This window comes from Tinamus guttatus, unplaced genomic scaffold (genome assembly GCF_059628265.1).
Source record: "Tinamus guttatus ecotype Peru unplaced genomic scaffold, ASM5962826v1 Tinamus_guttatus_pri_ptg000389l, whole genome shotgun sequence".
Taxonomy (NCBI): Eukaryota; Metazoa; Chordata; class Aves; order Tinamiformes; family Tinamidae; genus Tinamus; species Tinamus guttatus.
Window position 1 is genome coordinate 4,885,973 of NW_028288923.1, and position 18,263 is coordinate 4,904,235.

Below are 18,263 nucleotides of genomic sequence, written 5' to 3' on the forward strand. Positions count from 1 at the left end.
TTAAAATAGCAAATGCCTTTTCTTTCCAAAGGTCAAATGAAGCTTTTAAAGAAAAGGAACATTTCAGCAAGCCAGGGAGGACAAAACTCCAATCAGATAAATGGTGTGTGTAATGCGTGCGAACCACGGCTGCCTCAGGTTTCCTGAATGGGCTGTAGGATAGGATTTGGCACAAACAGGCTGATATGTTGAAGCTTACATCTCTTTTACTGCAGACAAGAAATTCACTAAAATATATAAATAATGAATGTGGCTGGGGATCTCTGCTGGTACTACTGCTGGTTCTGCAAGATGCAGAAGCAGAAACACAGGCTGCTCCATGTTTTTGTTATTAGTGAATCCTTGTTCTCCAGCAATAAACAGGGAATATTTTATCTGAAATGGCTGCTGCAGCACACGCAATATAAGTTTCAGCTCTCGAAAAGTGCCAGCAAATTGCAGAAAGATAAGTTACAAAGACATACCTAATTTGCTGTGATGAATTGTGTGCATGCTTCAGTGATCAAAACTGCAGCTGAGACCTATTATATTTAATGATCTAGACATTTCTTGTGAAAACACTCAGGCATATACTGTTATGTCTGGACAAGCATCCCCGTTTTGCTCTAGCAGCAAGCAAATGAAGAGTCTGAACTTTGAAGAGCCGTACACCACCGTCGAGGGGCTGCTACAAAGAGAGGCTGCTTGAGCCTCTTCCACTGCCTCCCTTAAACACCGCGGACGCCCTGTCCTTGCAACCACCGTGGTCGCTGCTGCTGTGGAAAGCGGGTCGGTTCCTTTGCACCATAGCGACACTCACAGGAGGACACGGAGCTAATCCACGATCCCATCCCAAAGCACTTCCCACAGCAGCAGAAAATGACGGTGGCCCTACCACAGACCCAGTCCACAACCGGACAGCGACTATACGGAAAATCTGTGACACAGTGTTCTGGAGGAGGAATGAAACCAGAACTCCAACCTTCTCTTTCATTTGATTAGCTGCCCCGTTGGGAAGGAGCTCCCAGAACGGTAGCTCCCGCGGAGGCAGCGGTGCCCACAGTATCCGCTCCTCACGCCTGCGGCCAGCAGCCCCCTGCCGCGCGGCTGCACGCGGGGAGCTGAAACCCAGTGTCCCCGGCCTCCTACAGCGACAGGAATTTCGCCTTTTCAAGACACAAAGAATGAAAAATCCTCTGAACCCAGAGCAGGTCATTGCGACAAGCCTGGCTCCTCCAAAACTCTCCTGCATGTGTTCGGGCAGACTGTCCTTCCAAATTCATAAGGTAGGAATAACACAACCACAGAAAGAGCACAGCTAAGCTTAATTCAAGCATGGTTTAAAAAACAGAGACCACTACAGAATATTCTTGTGGCTTCACGTTAAAGAACTTGTTTTTCTCCTTCCCTGGTCAGTTTGATCCTTTTTCTGTTGTTCTTCCCCCAACAGAATGGAATAAAGCCCAGGGCTGTGCACTTCCCTCTGGCAGGAAGGATTTTGAGCGCTATTTCATTCACTTGAGGAGCCGCTAAACACCATCACAGAGGTAATTTGTGATAGTGTGCTAAAGAATGAAGAAAAGGTATTTGTTAATTGTTGACATAACAAAATTAATTTTCCATCCCTAAACTTTTTCTCATCTCTCCTGTGAGCTCTGATGCAATGTTACTGACTGGCAATGCTGAAATGCCAACTTGCATTTCTCATCCTTAATTTCTCTCTAAATGTCATTAGTAATTGTTATTGCCAGACCAGAGAGTGCAATCTGCTCTTTCGGAAAGAAAATCCATTTCCCATTTCTTCTCTCATGCTTCCTCCTTTTGGTCAGGAATGGATGTTTAACAGTAGCACAGTCCATGTGCTCTGTTTCCAAAAGGATGGGAATGTATTAATCTAGCTGGAAGTGGAACACTCCTGCTTCATTTATTTATGTACAGCATGCCCAGACCTTTATGAATAGTAAATTGTATATTCAGAGAGGTCTTTAAAGCCCACCTTTCAAAAACACTAACGAGTCTTAACTGAATGAAGCTAGCAAACTGGGCAAGGAATCATCTTTTAACACACAAACTCTATTCCGGATGGTCCCACGAATCTCTCTTTTGGTGGGAAATCATATTTTTTACTATAAAAGCAGAAATTTTGTGTATTCTAGATTTTTCTTTCTATCACATGAAAAAAAAATCCCTCAGCAAGGATATGTAAACTACAGTCCTGCTTTTGTCTGGATAAGTGTTTTACACTCCTTTACCCATATAAATAAGAATAGTTTCCACCACTGACATTCGCACGCAAAAGGAGACCTGCAAGTGTAAGAGATTGGGTCCCTGTACACTTTTACGGAACGTGTCAATAATTTATGTAGTCTGTGTCCAGATCCTACAAAATTTGGCCTCTGATCTGAGGGGAGAGTGGTACCTTGGCACTTTGAGTCAGTTTTACAAGGCCTCTGCGTATCATGATAGATCTTTAACTGGCCTCTATATTCAGCACATCACACACATGGGTGCATGTCTGCTTTAGATTTTGTGACATACATAAAGTAAATAGTTTAATGCTAGATGGCATTTCCATATCCATTAACTAAAGGCATCTTAGAACAGAATAAATAGACATTTGGACATTTCCAACCAGGAATTGTGCTTTCAATAAACACAATTGATGCATATACATTGTCTCTTGGCGGCTTACACACATGCCCATCTGTTGGGATGGCATGATGCCTATGCAAAAGTTGGTTGGACCCTTGCCCTAGGGCATAGATGACAGGCAACGACGGGTTCGGCTGGGCAGCCTGAATAACGGATCCAAGTGCCATCTCTGCTGTAGGAAGTCCCTTCTGTGTGCCAGCACTGCCACATTGCAGCTACATGCCTCCTTACACTTGACCACACATGCTGACACTTGGGTGCGCTTAAGTGCATTAATGACTCAAGCGACGCCTTTCACCTGCCGCCTCCTTTTCCTTTCCCCCCTCAGTCCATGCCCTGCCTGGCTGCTGCGTGCTCCGCACACGCAGGCGCGCAGCGACGTGCACGTCAGCCCGGAGCCGCCACGCCGCTGCTGCGCGAAACCAAGGCACTCTCTTTTGTTACGGCACAGACTGCCGCAGCCCTGGACGTTTCCAAGCTTCATCTCAGGTGAGGCTTTGCCATCTCGTGAGATCTATCTGCATCTCACCGAGAAGGCCCCAGGGATGATGAAGCGGCAGCAATATGTGGATCAGAATCTGCTCTCCAAACAAAAAACGCTGCATCTTGTCACTGTGTCAAACACGGGGCAAATCCAGCTTTCTGCCTTCTGCTGGAAGGGGCCCCCGGAGCCCTGGCCTTGGCCCCGGGCACTTGCGCACCCTGTGTGCAAGAGGAAGGTGCTGGCACAGCCCCAGGGGCACACGGCAGCAAACACCCCTTGCTTTTATGCCTGGCATTAACCCCGCGAGACCCCAGGAGCCGTCCAGCACGGCGCGCACACAACGTCCCGCATGGCTGCTACCGCCCTGCGCAGCCTGCGCGCGGCTTCCCGAGCCTCGCACGCTGCAGCAGCTGCTCCTAACCCGAGATTTGCAGATCTCCCCAGAATTTAAAGGTCTACGAGCAAACCCAGAAACCTAGTAGGCAAAATTCCTTACTCCTGTGACAACAGCTCCAGTTTTGCAGTCCATAAAGGACTTTCAGGCAGGCAGACTCAATATGATGGGTATATGCCTACAGCACTTTCAATTTTTAATTATTGTTAGTTATAATTATCTGGCTGTGTCTGAATGAAACCCAGCAATATGGCTTGAATAGATTTTGGATTTCTTGTAATTTATTAGCTTTATAACTACTAATAATTAAAATTTAACAATGCTCCAAGCACCACAGCAACATTTTTAAAGAAATGTTAGCCAAATCTGCTAGAAAAACTGCCTATGTCAATTTCAGGATTTTAAAGGAGGAGTGAGTGACATTCAAAAAAAAAATTCAGAGATAGACAACAGACTCTGAAGAGCCTTTCAACAGCCAAAAGACAAAGACAGATTTTGTTTAAAATTTAGTTAATTAGCAGAAACAATTATTCCTGCACATAATTTTGTTGCCACTTCATATGAAATTTAGAGCTTGTGGTTTGTTTCCAGCAAGAGGCTCCTCGTGATTAACATTCAAGTCGTGCACAAATTCTAAAATACAGCAAAAAATACATATCAGAAAGTACTGCTCTGATACACGGGCACATTTAAGATCCTGTTTGCCCTGCCACCCACCCACTGCCCTGTGTTGTGGCATCCTCAAAATACCCTAGCCTTGTGTTTCACAGAATCATAGAATGGTTGAGGTTGGAAGGGACCTCTAGAGATCACCCAGTTCAACCCCCCTGCTCCAGCAGGGACACCCAGAGCACGTGGCACAGGGTGACATCCAGGTGGGTTTTGAAGATCTCCAGAGAAGGAGACTCCACAACCTCTCTGGGCAGCCTGTTCCAGGGCTCTGTCACCCTCACAGTAAAGAAGTTCTTCCTTACACGGAGGTGGAACTTCCTGTGTTTCAACTTGCACCCATTACCCCTTGTCCTGTCACTGGCCACCACTCAGAAGAGTTTGGCCCCGTCCTCTTTACATCCTCCCCTCAGCTATTTGTACATGTTGATAAGATCCTCTCTGAGTCCTCTCTTCCCTCGGCTAAAACAGGCCCAGCTCGCTTAGTCTTTCCTCACAAGAGAGACCTTCAAGCCCCTCATCACCTTTGTGGCTCTGCTGGGTGTTTCTATCACGGTCCCTACGGACACTCCACAGGCTCTGCCTCAGCTGACAGCCCCCACGGCAACCCTGAGCCGGGAGGCTCCCACTGCCGTGCCCCGCTCCCCCGGACAGCGCGCGGCCCGCGAGAGCAGAGAGGCCCAACAGCGAGGTGACGTGAAAAGCCGACTGCTTAAAAAAAAAAAAAACAAAAAGACAACCTGCTCTGGGCTCAAACTGCTGTAATCAGCAGAAAGAATCCCAAGGACTTTGATGTGGACCGAATCCAGCCCCTGGAGGACACTCATGGTAAATCATTATTAATATAATGAGTATAATTTCTGTACAGCAGTTCATGCCTGTGCATGGATATAAAAAACTGCCAGATTTTCACATAAAATAAAAGGGAGGGACACAAACCGCACTGTTGGCCAATGAGCCACAGTAGCCACTATCCTTTAGACACATGTACATTTAAAGAAACCGGGCGCTTAAAATTACAGTAAATTTCTCCAGTGAAGCTCCCTAAATTTAGTGATTTGACATATCTCCAAATCTGAACAGAAAAGAAAGCCTTTTATTCATAGCAGGCAATAAAACACCTGAACACCTGTGCTAGGAAAGACCTGGCAGGTACCCTGCTCTTTTGGGACCTGGATTATTTGTGCATTGTTTATTATATCCCTTGCCTTAGTTTTCATCAATTGTAATCATTTTGCAGGAAATGGTATGATTAACAGTACATAAGCAAACAGCAGGAATTAGTCTTTTAAATACAAATACTTCCTCGATTATGTGAGGGATCTTTGGAAAAACCATGTGGCAAAGGAGTACATATGGAAATCCTCCTCAAGTTTCCTCTAAAAACCACTGTTCGGTCACAATTTGCTTAAAGTAATTCTTGATGCAGGCAGTTAAGGGTGTGTATTTCACCTGGGAATAACAGCACACATCTAATTCTCAACACCCACTGGGTAGCATAATTTCTGACCCATCTCCTGAGTTGGCAGGGCTCCCCATTATGGCTCAAGTAGCAAGTAGCAAAGACTAATGTGTTGGTCATCAAGGAGCCAGTTCAACTTCTTAGGCCTGAATGTCCCATGTGCCATTTCAGCTTCTGCAGTTTGTGCAAAGCTAATGGTTAGTTTGTAATGCAGGTCCTAGGAATCAGGCTCTGCTTCTTCTGCAGTAGGAGTGAGACTTGAGCGAACTACAGTTTAACTTCTAAAAAAAAGTCTACACTTGTTTCAGTAAAAACATTTCAGGTTTCAGAAGGAGCAATGAACTGTCATAGACATGAAGTTCTATAAAACATGTATAAAAATATGCATAAATTTTGCTTTTTAGGAGAAGTTTTCATCATATTCATAGAAGTCAATCTTTACAAACTACCATACTGTGAAGTGAGGATGTGAAAATCGAGGAACTGCTACTGGCCTTTCCTCCGATTTCTGCTGCTCTAACGGAGCACTGATTTTCCTTCCGTCCTGCCTGGGATATAATACAGACTATTCTCATTATGTTTTATACTTCACCTTGCCGGGTTTTCTTTCCTTATTTTTAATGCAAGCAACTGAATAACATCCTGTTTCTTTTGTGGCAGTAACACCAGCACAACCTCAGTGACTGACCCCGCGGGATCTGCCCCCGGCTCGCGCTGCAGGGCCCACAGCGAGCGCTGCTCCTCCGAGCTCTCTAAGCCGGGGGGCTCCAGCAGATTGGGTAAACCGCAAAGCATAAACATATATTAAAATACAACTACCATTTCAGAGGAGAAGGGAGGGTGTTTCAAGGATGTTAATGCTGCTGCTGAAGCAGTATTTGCCCCAGCACTAAACTGTACACTCACAGCGTCAACCTTTTTTTGTCACATAGCACATGTATGCCCTTTTGGCGTCCTTTGTGTTTACTGCAATGGTTTAAAGAAATACTCACAAATTAGCAGGGATAATTCATGCCACTCCATGACATCTCTAAGAGCTACCTTTTTCCTCCATTGCAAGGCATTTTGCCCATTCTCCTTGTTTTTCTAGCCTTTTTGTAAGCTCACCATGCTGAATTTCTTCTTGAAATATTTAAATGCTCCATTTTTTAAAAAGTATTTTCAGTGGTTTCTCTTAAAAATACGAATAAGTATAACAAAGCACAGGCTCAGATTTTTGTTTAAAAAGAAATAATTGTTATTTTACAGCAGTGGGAAAGCAAAATCAGGACTGAAAAGTCAAATTCATCAAGCAGAACCGTTTGATGGATGGTGATTTTCCCACATAAGAACAATGGCGCTGTTAAGAGACTGAAAGGTTTATGCAGATTAAACTGTTAAGAGGGGCTGAACAACTGATTCACTAAAATAATACTAAATCTTCATTACTTGACAAAAAAACAACAAACAGCTGAGGAATTCAGAACAGCCAACTTACAAATAAGCAATTGATGAGGCAATCATGCCAAGTCAGACTGGTTCAAAAGGCTCAAGCATTTTTATCTGATTTATATGCATATGTTGGATCAGGTATTTGAATTAATAAAATCCCTGACATCAAACACACACATTTATGAGTCACCACCAAAATAAGGACTAAAACTGTGCAGCTAACTATTAAATTTTCATTCAGCCAAAGCCATTCAAAACTATTCATGTAATTATCATAAGCACAGAAATTTTAAATGCACATAAATCCTACGTAAAAACTGGAAAAATGACAATTATAATTTATCTGATTAAAGCTGCCATTTGCAGAGATTTTGCTACACACAACACTTCAGAACTGAAGCAGTGTGTAATTAAAGTGTTTAATTGCAGAAAACAAGCCACTGTTAAGGCTATAATTTAACAACGTTGTCTGTCTTTGACCATTTGATTTTAAAGGTTAATTCAGTGACCTAGGAAGCCAGCGCACCCACTTCAATCGTGCTGGCATTCTGACCAAGCACCACTTTAAAGGAAAAATGGGAGGAAAAATCCAAGCTGGCTTTGCAAGCCACTGTTCCCTTCATAAAACGTTCATAGTGAGAACACACAAAATCAAAATCTGCTGACTTTATTAAAATATTAACAAGGTATGGTTAAAACTTTTGTACACTTATGCAAATCAGGTTGCTAGAACAAGGGAAAGAAGAGATTCCCCTGAGAGAAAAAAAAAAATAAAATCAACAAAGTGAAAAGATCAACCATCCTTCCACAGCGTGACAGCACGACACAAGAGGCAGCAGCTTGGGAATTCAGCAAGATAAATAAAAACCCTCCAAAGTTTAAGTAAATCATGGATTATAAAGCTAATAGGTTTAAACGAGGCATGCAGGAGCAGTCTATAAGAGCTTGTGTTTGCCAGGGGCCGGTGCAGAGCGGGGCTGGCAGGTGAAGTCGCACGGTGCGGCGGCCCGGGTGGGCTCGCGTTGGGAGCTTCCAAGTCCAAGCTCTGCAGCAGGTTCCTGGCAAGAACACTGCTCTGCAGGAGCCTGCTGCGCCCTCGGTGCCACGGCGTCCGACCGGGCCTAACAGGGAGCGTTCGCCCAGCTGAAGGCCCCGGTGCCGGCCGTGTGAGGGGTGGGAAACACCTGGTTTGAAGAACCTGCTGCTTTGAAACGGGCTCTGCTTTAGTGAATCCTCCAATTAAAGCATCGTGTTCAACTGTAGGAGCAGTTTGCTACGGCACTTAAGCAGGTAAAATTCCTTTACTTCTGACTTAATAGCAAGGAAGGGGTGGAGGGGGCATCCTGCTGTTTGCTTAGTCTTTGTATGTTAATCAGTGCCTAAATTATTAATAAAGAAAAAGAAATTATTTACGAGGAGTTTGACGTAGACATGTCAGGACGTAGCAACGCTACTGTCAAGAAAAATAGTCATAAAGAATCATGATATCTGTCTTGCCTTATTTATTCCAGGCGCACTCAGAGACCCCTGTCTCCTGACAGTGCCCAGGGAGGCAGAGGCAGACTGGGGGAGACCTCTGCGGTTTCAGAGCAGAAGGAGAAACCACACGGAGCATATGCACTTTTCTAAATGCTGCACAAGGATGATGATTACACATGGAAAAAAAAATCAACAGATTTAGCATTGCTTTTACTCGTATTGCAAACATACCTGAAGCTCTGTCTGGAAGAAGAACTTCTGTGGGCACTGGGAACAGTCATAAATTTTATCTTCCTGCCCATGGACTGCAAAGATGTGCTGCTGCAGTTTATTTGCCTGTACAAAAACTGAAACAACACAGTATGGTTAGTTAAGGTTGCTTCACATAACACATCCCCTCTTGAACTACACATCTACAGTTGCAAAAGCTCTAAAAAGCCCAATGATATCTACTGAAGAAGTGCCTGCTCTACTTGGTTCTGCAGAATTTTCTTCCAAGTAGTCAATTTAGAGTCTCCAGGCTGACAGTCAGCTTAGTTCTAACAGACTCTAAATCCTGTATAGATTTTTGATATTTCACATAAAGCTAACACTGTCCACGGGTAACTAGGAGAACTCAATCATCAAACCAAGAAAGGACGTCACTGCTCCTGCAGGGAGCCCTGGGCCCACCGCAGGTGCTCCGGATGCATTTTTAATGCAGGACAGCGGGGCCAGGGGAGGCCTCACTGCCTGCTCGGGAAGACGCATAGCCCAGAACAGCATTTCTGGCAGTCTGAAAGGGCAGACTGTCACAACTTTCAGGCCTTAAGGCTGTCCGTTCAACACACACACAAAAAAAGACTGTGATTTAATACCGTAAATACCACAGCACCTGCATTATGATTTTGGACCGACGTCCTGATTTTATCAAGTGAAATTTGGAAGTAAAATACACCACCGAGTCCAGACTTTATCTGGTTAAAAATATATCTCAATTTGTGTCTCATTTTACATGCATGATCATCAGCATGTAAAAAGAGCTTCTTCAGTGGAATTAAACACGTTTGGCTAAGGAGTCATTTTGTTGCATGTTTCAGGAAAGGACAAATTAACAACAAGCTCACAAAACAAGTATGTTCTCAAAGTGTTCCTCTTGTTCCCCCCTTGTTGAAGTTGAAGGAATTACAGGTGCTGAGCACCCCTTTACTGCCAAGAGGAGCACAGTCACACATGTATGTGGGATTCATTTTTCATATTGAAAACTTAAATGTTAAATCCTATTTTGCAGAGCATGTAAAAGGCAACCTCTAAATGCATCCTGCAGGTCCTTTAAGCAAGATCATTTGCATTTATGAGGCAGCTCAAAATGAACTACAGGGGATGAACACATAGCAGGCATTCAGATGATGTGCATTTAGGGAAGAGTGGGAATGGGAAACAGGCCTCCATGAGCAAAGGGCCCTGAAGAAACCCCTGAGAAAGCAGCTGTCAAACCCACCCAGTTGCACCATTTCTCTCATCAAACCTTTGCTCACGTGAGTCTCAGCTCAGGCTGACCAGGTTGTTTAGCCACATGAATAAGGGTTGCAAGAGCAGGCCTACCCCTCCCAAGCGCTGTGTTAGGAAACACATCACACCGTCACCCTCCACCCACAATTAAAAAGGCTGTTAACTGTAAGCAGAGAGCTCATTGCATTGGGACAGTGCTGCATGGTGTCAAAAACCAAAGTGCAGCTCTTCAGCTCTCGCTCTGGTTTTAGACAGGTGATATTTTAAACATTTCCAAGCACAGTATTTCTTTTCCCAGGGAAAGGAATACAGTATTTTACAAATCCCCTGTGTGCCATTTCTGGATCAAGCCATGCACGCTGAGGCTTGTCTCGGTCGCCCTGCCTTACCTGTGAAACAAACAGGGCATTTGAATGTGCCTCCCATCCCCTCAAAGCTGTGCTCAATCAGGTGACACAGGAGCTTCGCCGGCGAGTCAAACATCTGGTTACACAGCTTGCACTCATGATTGATGCCTTCCTCTGCAAGGTTCAAATGAAACAAGTTGTTAGTGACACAGCAGATTAGCGTCGCGCAGGCAGCGGCGGCTCGGGCGCGCGCAGGGCCCCGTGGAGCCGCTCGCGGCACCACGACGCGGCACCGGCCCGGCCCGCGGCTGCGGCCAGGGCACCAGCTCCGGGTGGCGAGGAGAGCGGGGCTGCCATCAGCCTCGGGGACAACACCGCGCCGCTCCACACAGGAGGCACAGCGCTGCCTGGACATATATTATTAAATACTCAAACAGCATTTAAAATGAATTTAGCCGGGTGAATTCAAGCAACAGCGCTGTGAGCAGCCTGCAGCGCCGCCCTCACCTCACACCACACTGCCAGTACAGGGAAGAGCAAGAAACTAGCAGAGAACAACAGCAATCCAGAGCAGAGGGTCAGGCATAATTTTGTACCTTGTGGCTTTTTCCAAGCTGAAGAGAGACCATTAAATGTAATTTAAATGTGTAATTTCCATGCAACATAAGCATTTTTCCAAGGGCTGCATCAGATACACTGTCCATTTTAGATGTCCCAACACCCTAGCTGTGCTGATAGAGAAATAACAATCACCTTTATTTCAAGACTATTAACTTCATAAAATGTGTTTATTTACTGACTTGTTTTTTTTTTTTGGGGGGGGGCGGGGCAGTTGGGAACAGGTTTTGAGGTGCTGGAGCCATATTAAAACTATTTCCACAAGTAAACATGAAATAATCACTTTGTTTCCCCAGAATAGGGAGGGATAGAAATTTAGAAGGCAAATTTGTAATATCTGCTTTATATTAATCAGTAAATATTTGTGATTGTTTTTTGCAAATGGTTCCTGAAAATCTGTTTTCCCTTCATTATGACAGTACATGTGAAATTCTCATGAAAACATACTCTAAAAATGACAGAAATTCTGTCTTTTGGCATTCGCGTTGCTTTATTTTTAAACCTTCCAATCTCACTAACTTCTACATTTAGCTCCAAGACATCTAAAAATCACTACGTTACAATGTAAACTAGCCTCCTGCTAAATGCATTTGGATTTTGCAAACAGCCCGAGCCTTCAAAAGCTCCACAACCTTATTTACAATTGCTTTCAAATACCCTTTTTACACCTTTAAAATGGCTGAAGGGAGGGAAATCGCTGTTTTCTGCACGGCGCTGGGTGCTCGCGGATGTCGGAGCCCCTTGGTGCCGCGAGGCCGCGCGGGAGGCCGGGGCTCAGCCCTGCTCTGCGGCGCGCAGGGCCGCGGGTCCCGGCTGCGCAGGGGCTCCCGCAGCGGCTGCCTTAAAGGGCCCTCCATGCACTGCGAGGACGGCGGCAGAAACGGGGACAAGGCACAAAAAAGCCGAGGCGCGGCGGGGCGCAGGCAGCTGCGGGGCGAAGCGCTGCTCTGCTGCAGGGGAAATGCAATGTCACCGGCGGGGGAGGCACACGGGTGGCTTAGGAGAGAGGCCAGACAGCAGGGAAGGGAAAGGGAAGAGAGTCAGGAAGAGAAAGATGACAGGGCTAATGACTCCGCAGCAGCAGCTCCACGAATTCCCCAGGTGGCCATAACCGGGAATTGGGATATTTCTAGGAGGCGACAAGATTTGTTGCTCTCCATTTGGGCAGCCACCAAAGATGGGCACCTCGTCCTCTCCAAGGAGCGGGTTCCAAACGCGCCCAGCCCGGCTCCTCGGAGGAGACCCCTGCTCGGGAGTCCCACCCCGCGCAATCTGCAACCAGCTCGAGGCGGAAAGCGGGGGCCGAGCGCCCTGCGCGTCCCCGAGCGCCGTCGCTGCGCACGGCGGCGTAACGGTGCAATAAACTTGGAGAGGACAAAGCGGATACTGGGGAATGCAGTGACTGCCTTCAACGAGTAAATCAGAGGAATCATGTTTGACATTAATTTTCTGCTCTCCACATACTGGGTATCTGGAAAACAGTGATTCATATACAGCCTCTGGTCCTGCCTGAGCACGTGTGTTCATAAATACCCAGAGACACGCACTGCTGATTAGAAGACCGCTCCTTCTGCAGCCTAAATACCTATAATTTCAGTAAAATTTGAAAAAACAATATATCTAATATTCAACATTTCAATTGAAGTATATTCTTGCAGACTTCATATATTTAATTAGGTAACAAAGACTGTGTATTTTCTTGGCTGATCCCTGCAGTATTTTAAATAGTTAAACCCATAACAAACAAACTAAAACTCGAATGAAAAATAATAAAACATAATGGGTTCCTGCAGATCTGGAAATTTATCCCACTCGAGGCAAGACCTTTTGATTTGCAAATCCACTTCTGAATTATAAGGCCTTCTCCTCACCGGTGGGGGTTTTTATTCCACTCCCACAGGAGTCCATTATGTATTTCTTGTGTCTATAAAACCATCCAGGAAGAAAAAAGGGGGGAAAAAGTACCATGGTTAGCATGACAAACGTTTCTCTTTTCATGCATGTGTATTCAAAATATGAAAATGCCCAAAGATATAGATAGAATTGCTGCTATAATCACTCTCTTCTCTGTGGCATTTTACGGCATATTATTTTACATGGAAGCACAGCATATGTATAGGGATATTCAGTCACCTTTGGAGAATAACTTTCTTGAATTATATAAGATCATATAGGTACATGCAAGGCAGCTTTCTGACGGTGCCACACCAACAGCCACCGCTCCATTCAACCATGTGGCGCTGGGCGTTAGTTAGAGGAAAACAGATAATCATTTCCCTCATTTCTATTCCATTTTTTAAAACATGACAGGCACCTACGAGAGACCTACATAACTCAAGTGAATTATGCAGCCCCTCTCATTTGTAAAATAAAATGCAGATTTTTACTGCTTGCTGTGCTAGATCTTCTCCCATTTCTCCATAAGTGTATCTATGTGGGCATCAATCGATTTTAACACTAAGTGAGCAATGCACTGCAAACAGGAATCTTGGGTTTCTTGCATTTTTTTTCTGAGCTCAAAATAATAAGCATTAATTTTACACTTCATTTCTCAAAAAAATAATAGGATATGCTCTTGTTTAAAACAAGCAGGCCTGCTGGATTCTGTCAGGCTGAAACTATGTCAGGCCAAAAGAGGAACAGAGCGCTTTGTGTAAAAGTATCATGGGGAGATGATAGTATCCTGTAATGTTTTCAGTACCTACTTTTGTCTCCAAAAGCATTTGATCCCTGGCAGACACATACTTATTTCCATACTGGTCTTGAGGGAAGCCAGTAGGAACGAGAGCTGATTATCTGAATCCTGAAGGTGAAACCTGGGTGGTGCCCACTGATGTCAAAGGCAGGCATTTGTGTAAATTTTGAGGTACATAATTTACTGCCTGTTAGTGAGGATTAGTGGGTTGCACAGACCCAGCTGAACTGCAGCAGTGGAGCACGTTGCTCATTGTTCGCAAGTTCAAATGCATTTGCAGGATAGTTTTAAATATGTTGATAGGTGCTTAGTAGCACTTACACTGTCATTCTGCCCGGTTTATAGTGGGAATATGCTTCTCCATAAAGCTATTTCTGCTGCAGCAATGTGCATTTAATACATATTACAATGAGTCTCTGAGCCTCTAAGAGAACCGGCTGTAGCAGCCTCCTGGCGAGGATGCAGTATAATTAATAATGCTGTATTAAACCCATGTACTGTATCAGCTGCATTTCTAATTATAACTATATTAATGGCAATATAAAACTATGCATTAACGCTGTCATGTACTGACATGTTATCAAACCAATAACAAATAGGAGATTTGAACAATAAAAAAACATCATCTTTACTGTTAGTTAAAACTTCTCTCTTCAACTTGATTTAATAAAGCACAATTGTCCCTTACGGAATAACCACAACAGTCCTAAACTGAGGGAACATTTAAGACAATCTGATGCTCACTCCTGACAAGACCATGTACATCCCTCACTACGGCTTCCAAAATCAGCATATTTTTTCTTCACTGCAGCAAATTAAGACAATAAAAGGGGAATATTTTTCCTGTACTGAGATGCACGTCCAAGAGTTAATCGCACTTTTAATGAACTTTGAAATGCTGTGATTCAGTGTAACAAAGCATTAATATACTGCGCTCACGGAGAACCTCAGTCCATCCGCTACATCATAAATCTGCTAAAATTAAACGGGCCATGTAAGGAGTGTGCTAATTTCAACAGAGATAAACAGAAATTGCTAGGAACATGGGGAAATGAAATGAAAACTGGATGAAACTACTCCACTTATGCAATTTATTTCCCAGGACACAGGTAAGCAAAGGGGGAAGGTGATAGCATCAGAGAAGCCTGTGGAAATCAAGATCGCAGAGGAACCATTTCTTCCTGTGGCTGTGAGGGCACCACTGGGTAACCAATTTTCATTAAAAAAATATATATACACACATGCACACACACACACACATATATATATATATGCTTAGATGAGCATAAAACCAAGGTCTGAGGAGAGAACAGTGTGACCACTGCTGGGAGATGGCACATTCAGACACGTCCAGCCTGGCTGTTATCACACTGGTGACAAAGAGGACGTTGCACGAAGCCACAGGGCCGGATGAAGCGTTCGGACATCACCCTTGTTGATACTTCCCACGCAGCCACAGGAGGCACCGGGCCCCCATTCCCTGCCCAGGACGTGGTTCCAGCCGTGCTGCACAGCGACGGCCAAGCCTGGCCAGCCCCGGCCAGGTCCCGGGGGCTCCGCACGGCCCCGGCTGGGTCAGAGAGGCCGGGATTGATGGTGGGGCTGGTGGCACAGCCCCAGCGGCCGGTGCGGCCCAGGCCAGGATTGGAGAGGCCAGGATTGATGGTGGGGCTGGCAGTGTAGCCCTGGGGGCCCAGCATAGCCACAGCCGGGATTGGAGAGGCCAGGATTGATGGCAGGGCCCTGGGGACCCCGGCACGGCCGAGGCTGGGTCAGAGAGGCTGGGATTGTTGGTGGGACCAGCAATGCGGCCCGAGGCGGCCAGCACAGCCCCACGTACCCCAGGACAAACAGGGCCTGGTCGGAGAGGCCAGGATTGATGGCAGGATTGGCAGCGTGGCCCTGGGGCCCAGCACAGCCCCAGGGGCCCTGGCAGGGGCAAAGTGGGGTTGGAGGGGCCGGGAGTGCTGGTGGGAGCCCCAGCAGGCCAAGGCTGGGCTCAAGGGGCTGGTGTCCTGGCCCTGGCCGGTGTGGCCGTTGGGGCTCCCAGCGGGGTGCTCAGCGCTGCTACCCGCACTGCTTGTGCTGAAACACGGTTCTGCTTGGAAACACATCCGTGTGCTTGCGCCTGGCGTGACTCCCATGTCCTTTATGAGCTGAGGGGAGCTTAATAAAACCTTGCATTCCTGCTTCATTCTGATCACAATTCTACTATTGTAAGTTTTCGAGGGATGCAAGAGCTGTCTGCCGTGGTTAGGAACATCACCTTAATGCAAACCGATAATGCAGAGGGGGACTTCGATCTTTCTAGAAACTACATAAGGGCAACAGACAAAAAGACATACAGCTTCAAAGAGGCTTTTTGCTTTTGCCCCAGACTCATGAAAATTGGGTATATGGGTATATCCTCCATAGTTTTCCCATGGACAGTCCCAGAGCTGCTCCAAGCTCTATGGGGAAGCTCAGTTTTGGAAATCAAGGCAAGTATGAGGAGGGAGAAGATGCAGGATCTCTGATGGGATCTCCCGGGCACCAGGAAGAGGCACCCATGGGTCCCTGCTGACACGCTAACATCTATCGCGGTGCACGTGTCATGCACATCTGTGGCCTCAAAAGGTATATTCTTTTCCAGGCTAAATTAGCCCAAGCACACACGGGCTTTAAGCTCTTCTCATCATCTCAGGGGGCCTTGAGTTCAAAATATGCAGAATTAGATGCCAAATTATTTATAGGGTAGCTTGTAAGTTCACTGCCTCCAGTACATGTCAGTACACTGCAATATTAAAATGACCATTAAAAAGAAGCACGGTCCCCGAGGGACTCAGGATGAGACTGCACGGAATTTCCTATTGAATGTAACAGCGACTTCTCGGAGATCGCTCAAGAGCCAATACCTCTCCATGGCAGGCAGCACCCTCTGCACTTCCAGTCCTTTAATAAAGGAGAGGTTAAACTTCAGATACATAAGATGGGGCTGCCAAGCCTGTCCTCTTCAGCTTAATTTTCAGTTTACAAGAAAAATAAGACCTGGAAGTTCAAGGGAGTTCACAGAGTTGTGCACCATCTATCTGCTGACTGCAGAGTCCCAGAGGGAGCCTGACTGTGTAGCTTTATTTTAGATTTAGAAATTAATCTAAGAAATTGCATAAAGACAATTTATAGAAGCACACCGCACTTTAGCACAGTAACTTTGCACTCTATCATCTCTTCTGTGAAAATGCCTATATTAAAACTTCTTATGAGCTAAAATTATGAGCCTGACTGGTACTCCTTAATGAACTATTGTGAAGGTGCTCCAGCAGCCCCCAGGAAAGTGCAAGCTGGTACTTCACTAGCACAGGAAGACAGAAACACGCACTGTCCGAGTGTGCAAGCCCATGTGCCTACACGCAGTCTGGACGGAGCTAACGAACCAATAACGATAGCTACAGATTAATAATAAAGAACAAATCTGCATGCTTTCCCACACAACTCAACCCTAGCTGCAGATTTTAATGGTTAGATACATTCACAGCTATATTATTTCAAGCACCAATGCCTGCTAAAACGAACGTAATACAGCCTGAACCCAGGCCTGTGGCCGTAGAGCCTGCTTCCTGCACGGTGTCCCTTGTGCCCTTCATCACTGATAAATCTGAATATGCTGTTTTAACTCCTGCTCTCTTTGCCACCCTCTTCTCTAATCCCGAAGCAGCTTGCTGCATTACTGCACACAAGAACACAACAGTCCTGTGATTCTGCTGACAATATCCCGTTGAAAAGCTCCATACAGACAAACAGTAATAACTATTATCTAGTTGGCATCTACGCTTCTTGCGAAATTAAAAATTAAAACATCATTATACCCTTATTAAATATCCCGCTGGAATAGGCAAGAGCTTTTAGAACATGCAAAGCTTTAAACCAAGTTTAAAGGAGTGTAAAACCTTTTTTACTCATTTCACAGGCCTGGCACACTCCCCAGCCTCCACACCAGAGACACCAAAACCACAATGTGCCCCTTTCCCACTGCGTCCAGCTCAGACCTCCTGAAGCCCAGCCGTGCACGAGGCTGGGGACGAGGAGGCCGCCGTGACGGCCCCGAGCTGCCAGCCGCGGCTGCAGGCTGCTGAAGCAGGGCCTCGAGCCTCCCTACCCGCGCGGGCCTCCTGCCCCACGCTCGCACTTCCAGGCCCACATGTTTGTATTTCTGTCTGTGCCAAAAGGAGGTTTCTGGGGACAAGGATTCAAGCCACGGTGGCACTCAGTCCTGGCTACCCGGCTCGCAGACTGGTCGTGCCTACTCACTACAGCACACGGGTTTTTATACGAGAATTCCCACTGATGTGTGTCACTGATCTTCAGATTAAGTTTCCCAAGTACACATTGACATGATAGACCATAAATCTATCGTGTAAATAATCATCAGATTAATGGTCTCTAATAGTATATAATTAAGATGACAGACAGGCTACAAGCCAGTTGTTATCAACTACACAAGGAAGCCTTCAACTACTTTCATTATGGTATCAGGGAAGCAGAAAAACTGCTAAATGGAGAAATAAACACATACACCTAGCAAA

General features: G+C 45.6%; 1 protein-coding gene across 2 annotated transcripts in view; it reads right to left on the reverse strand.

The window, feature by feature from the left end:
• ZNF423 (zinc finger protein 423) overlaps positions 1-18,263 on the reverse strand; it is a 185,765-nt gene that overhangs the window by 11,416 nt on the left and 156,086 nt on the right. For both annotated transcript variants that reach the window (XM_088530865.1, XM_088530864.1), the window contains 2 exons: positions 10,431-10,562; positions 8,782-8,897 (listed from right to left, as the gene is read on the reverse strand). In XM_088530865.1, the coding sequence (XP_088386991.1) occupies positions 8,782-8,897; positions 10,431-10,562 (248 nt within the window). The remainder of the gene's footprint in view (positions 1-8,781; positions 8,898-10,430; positions 10,563-18,263) is intronic.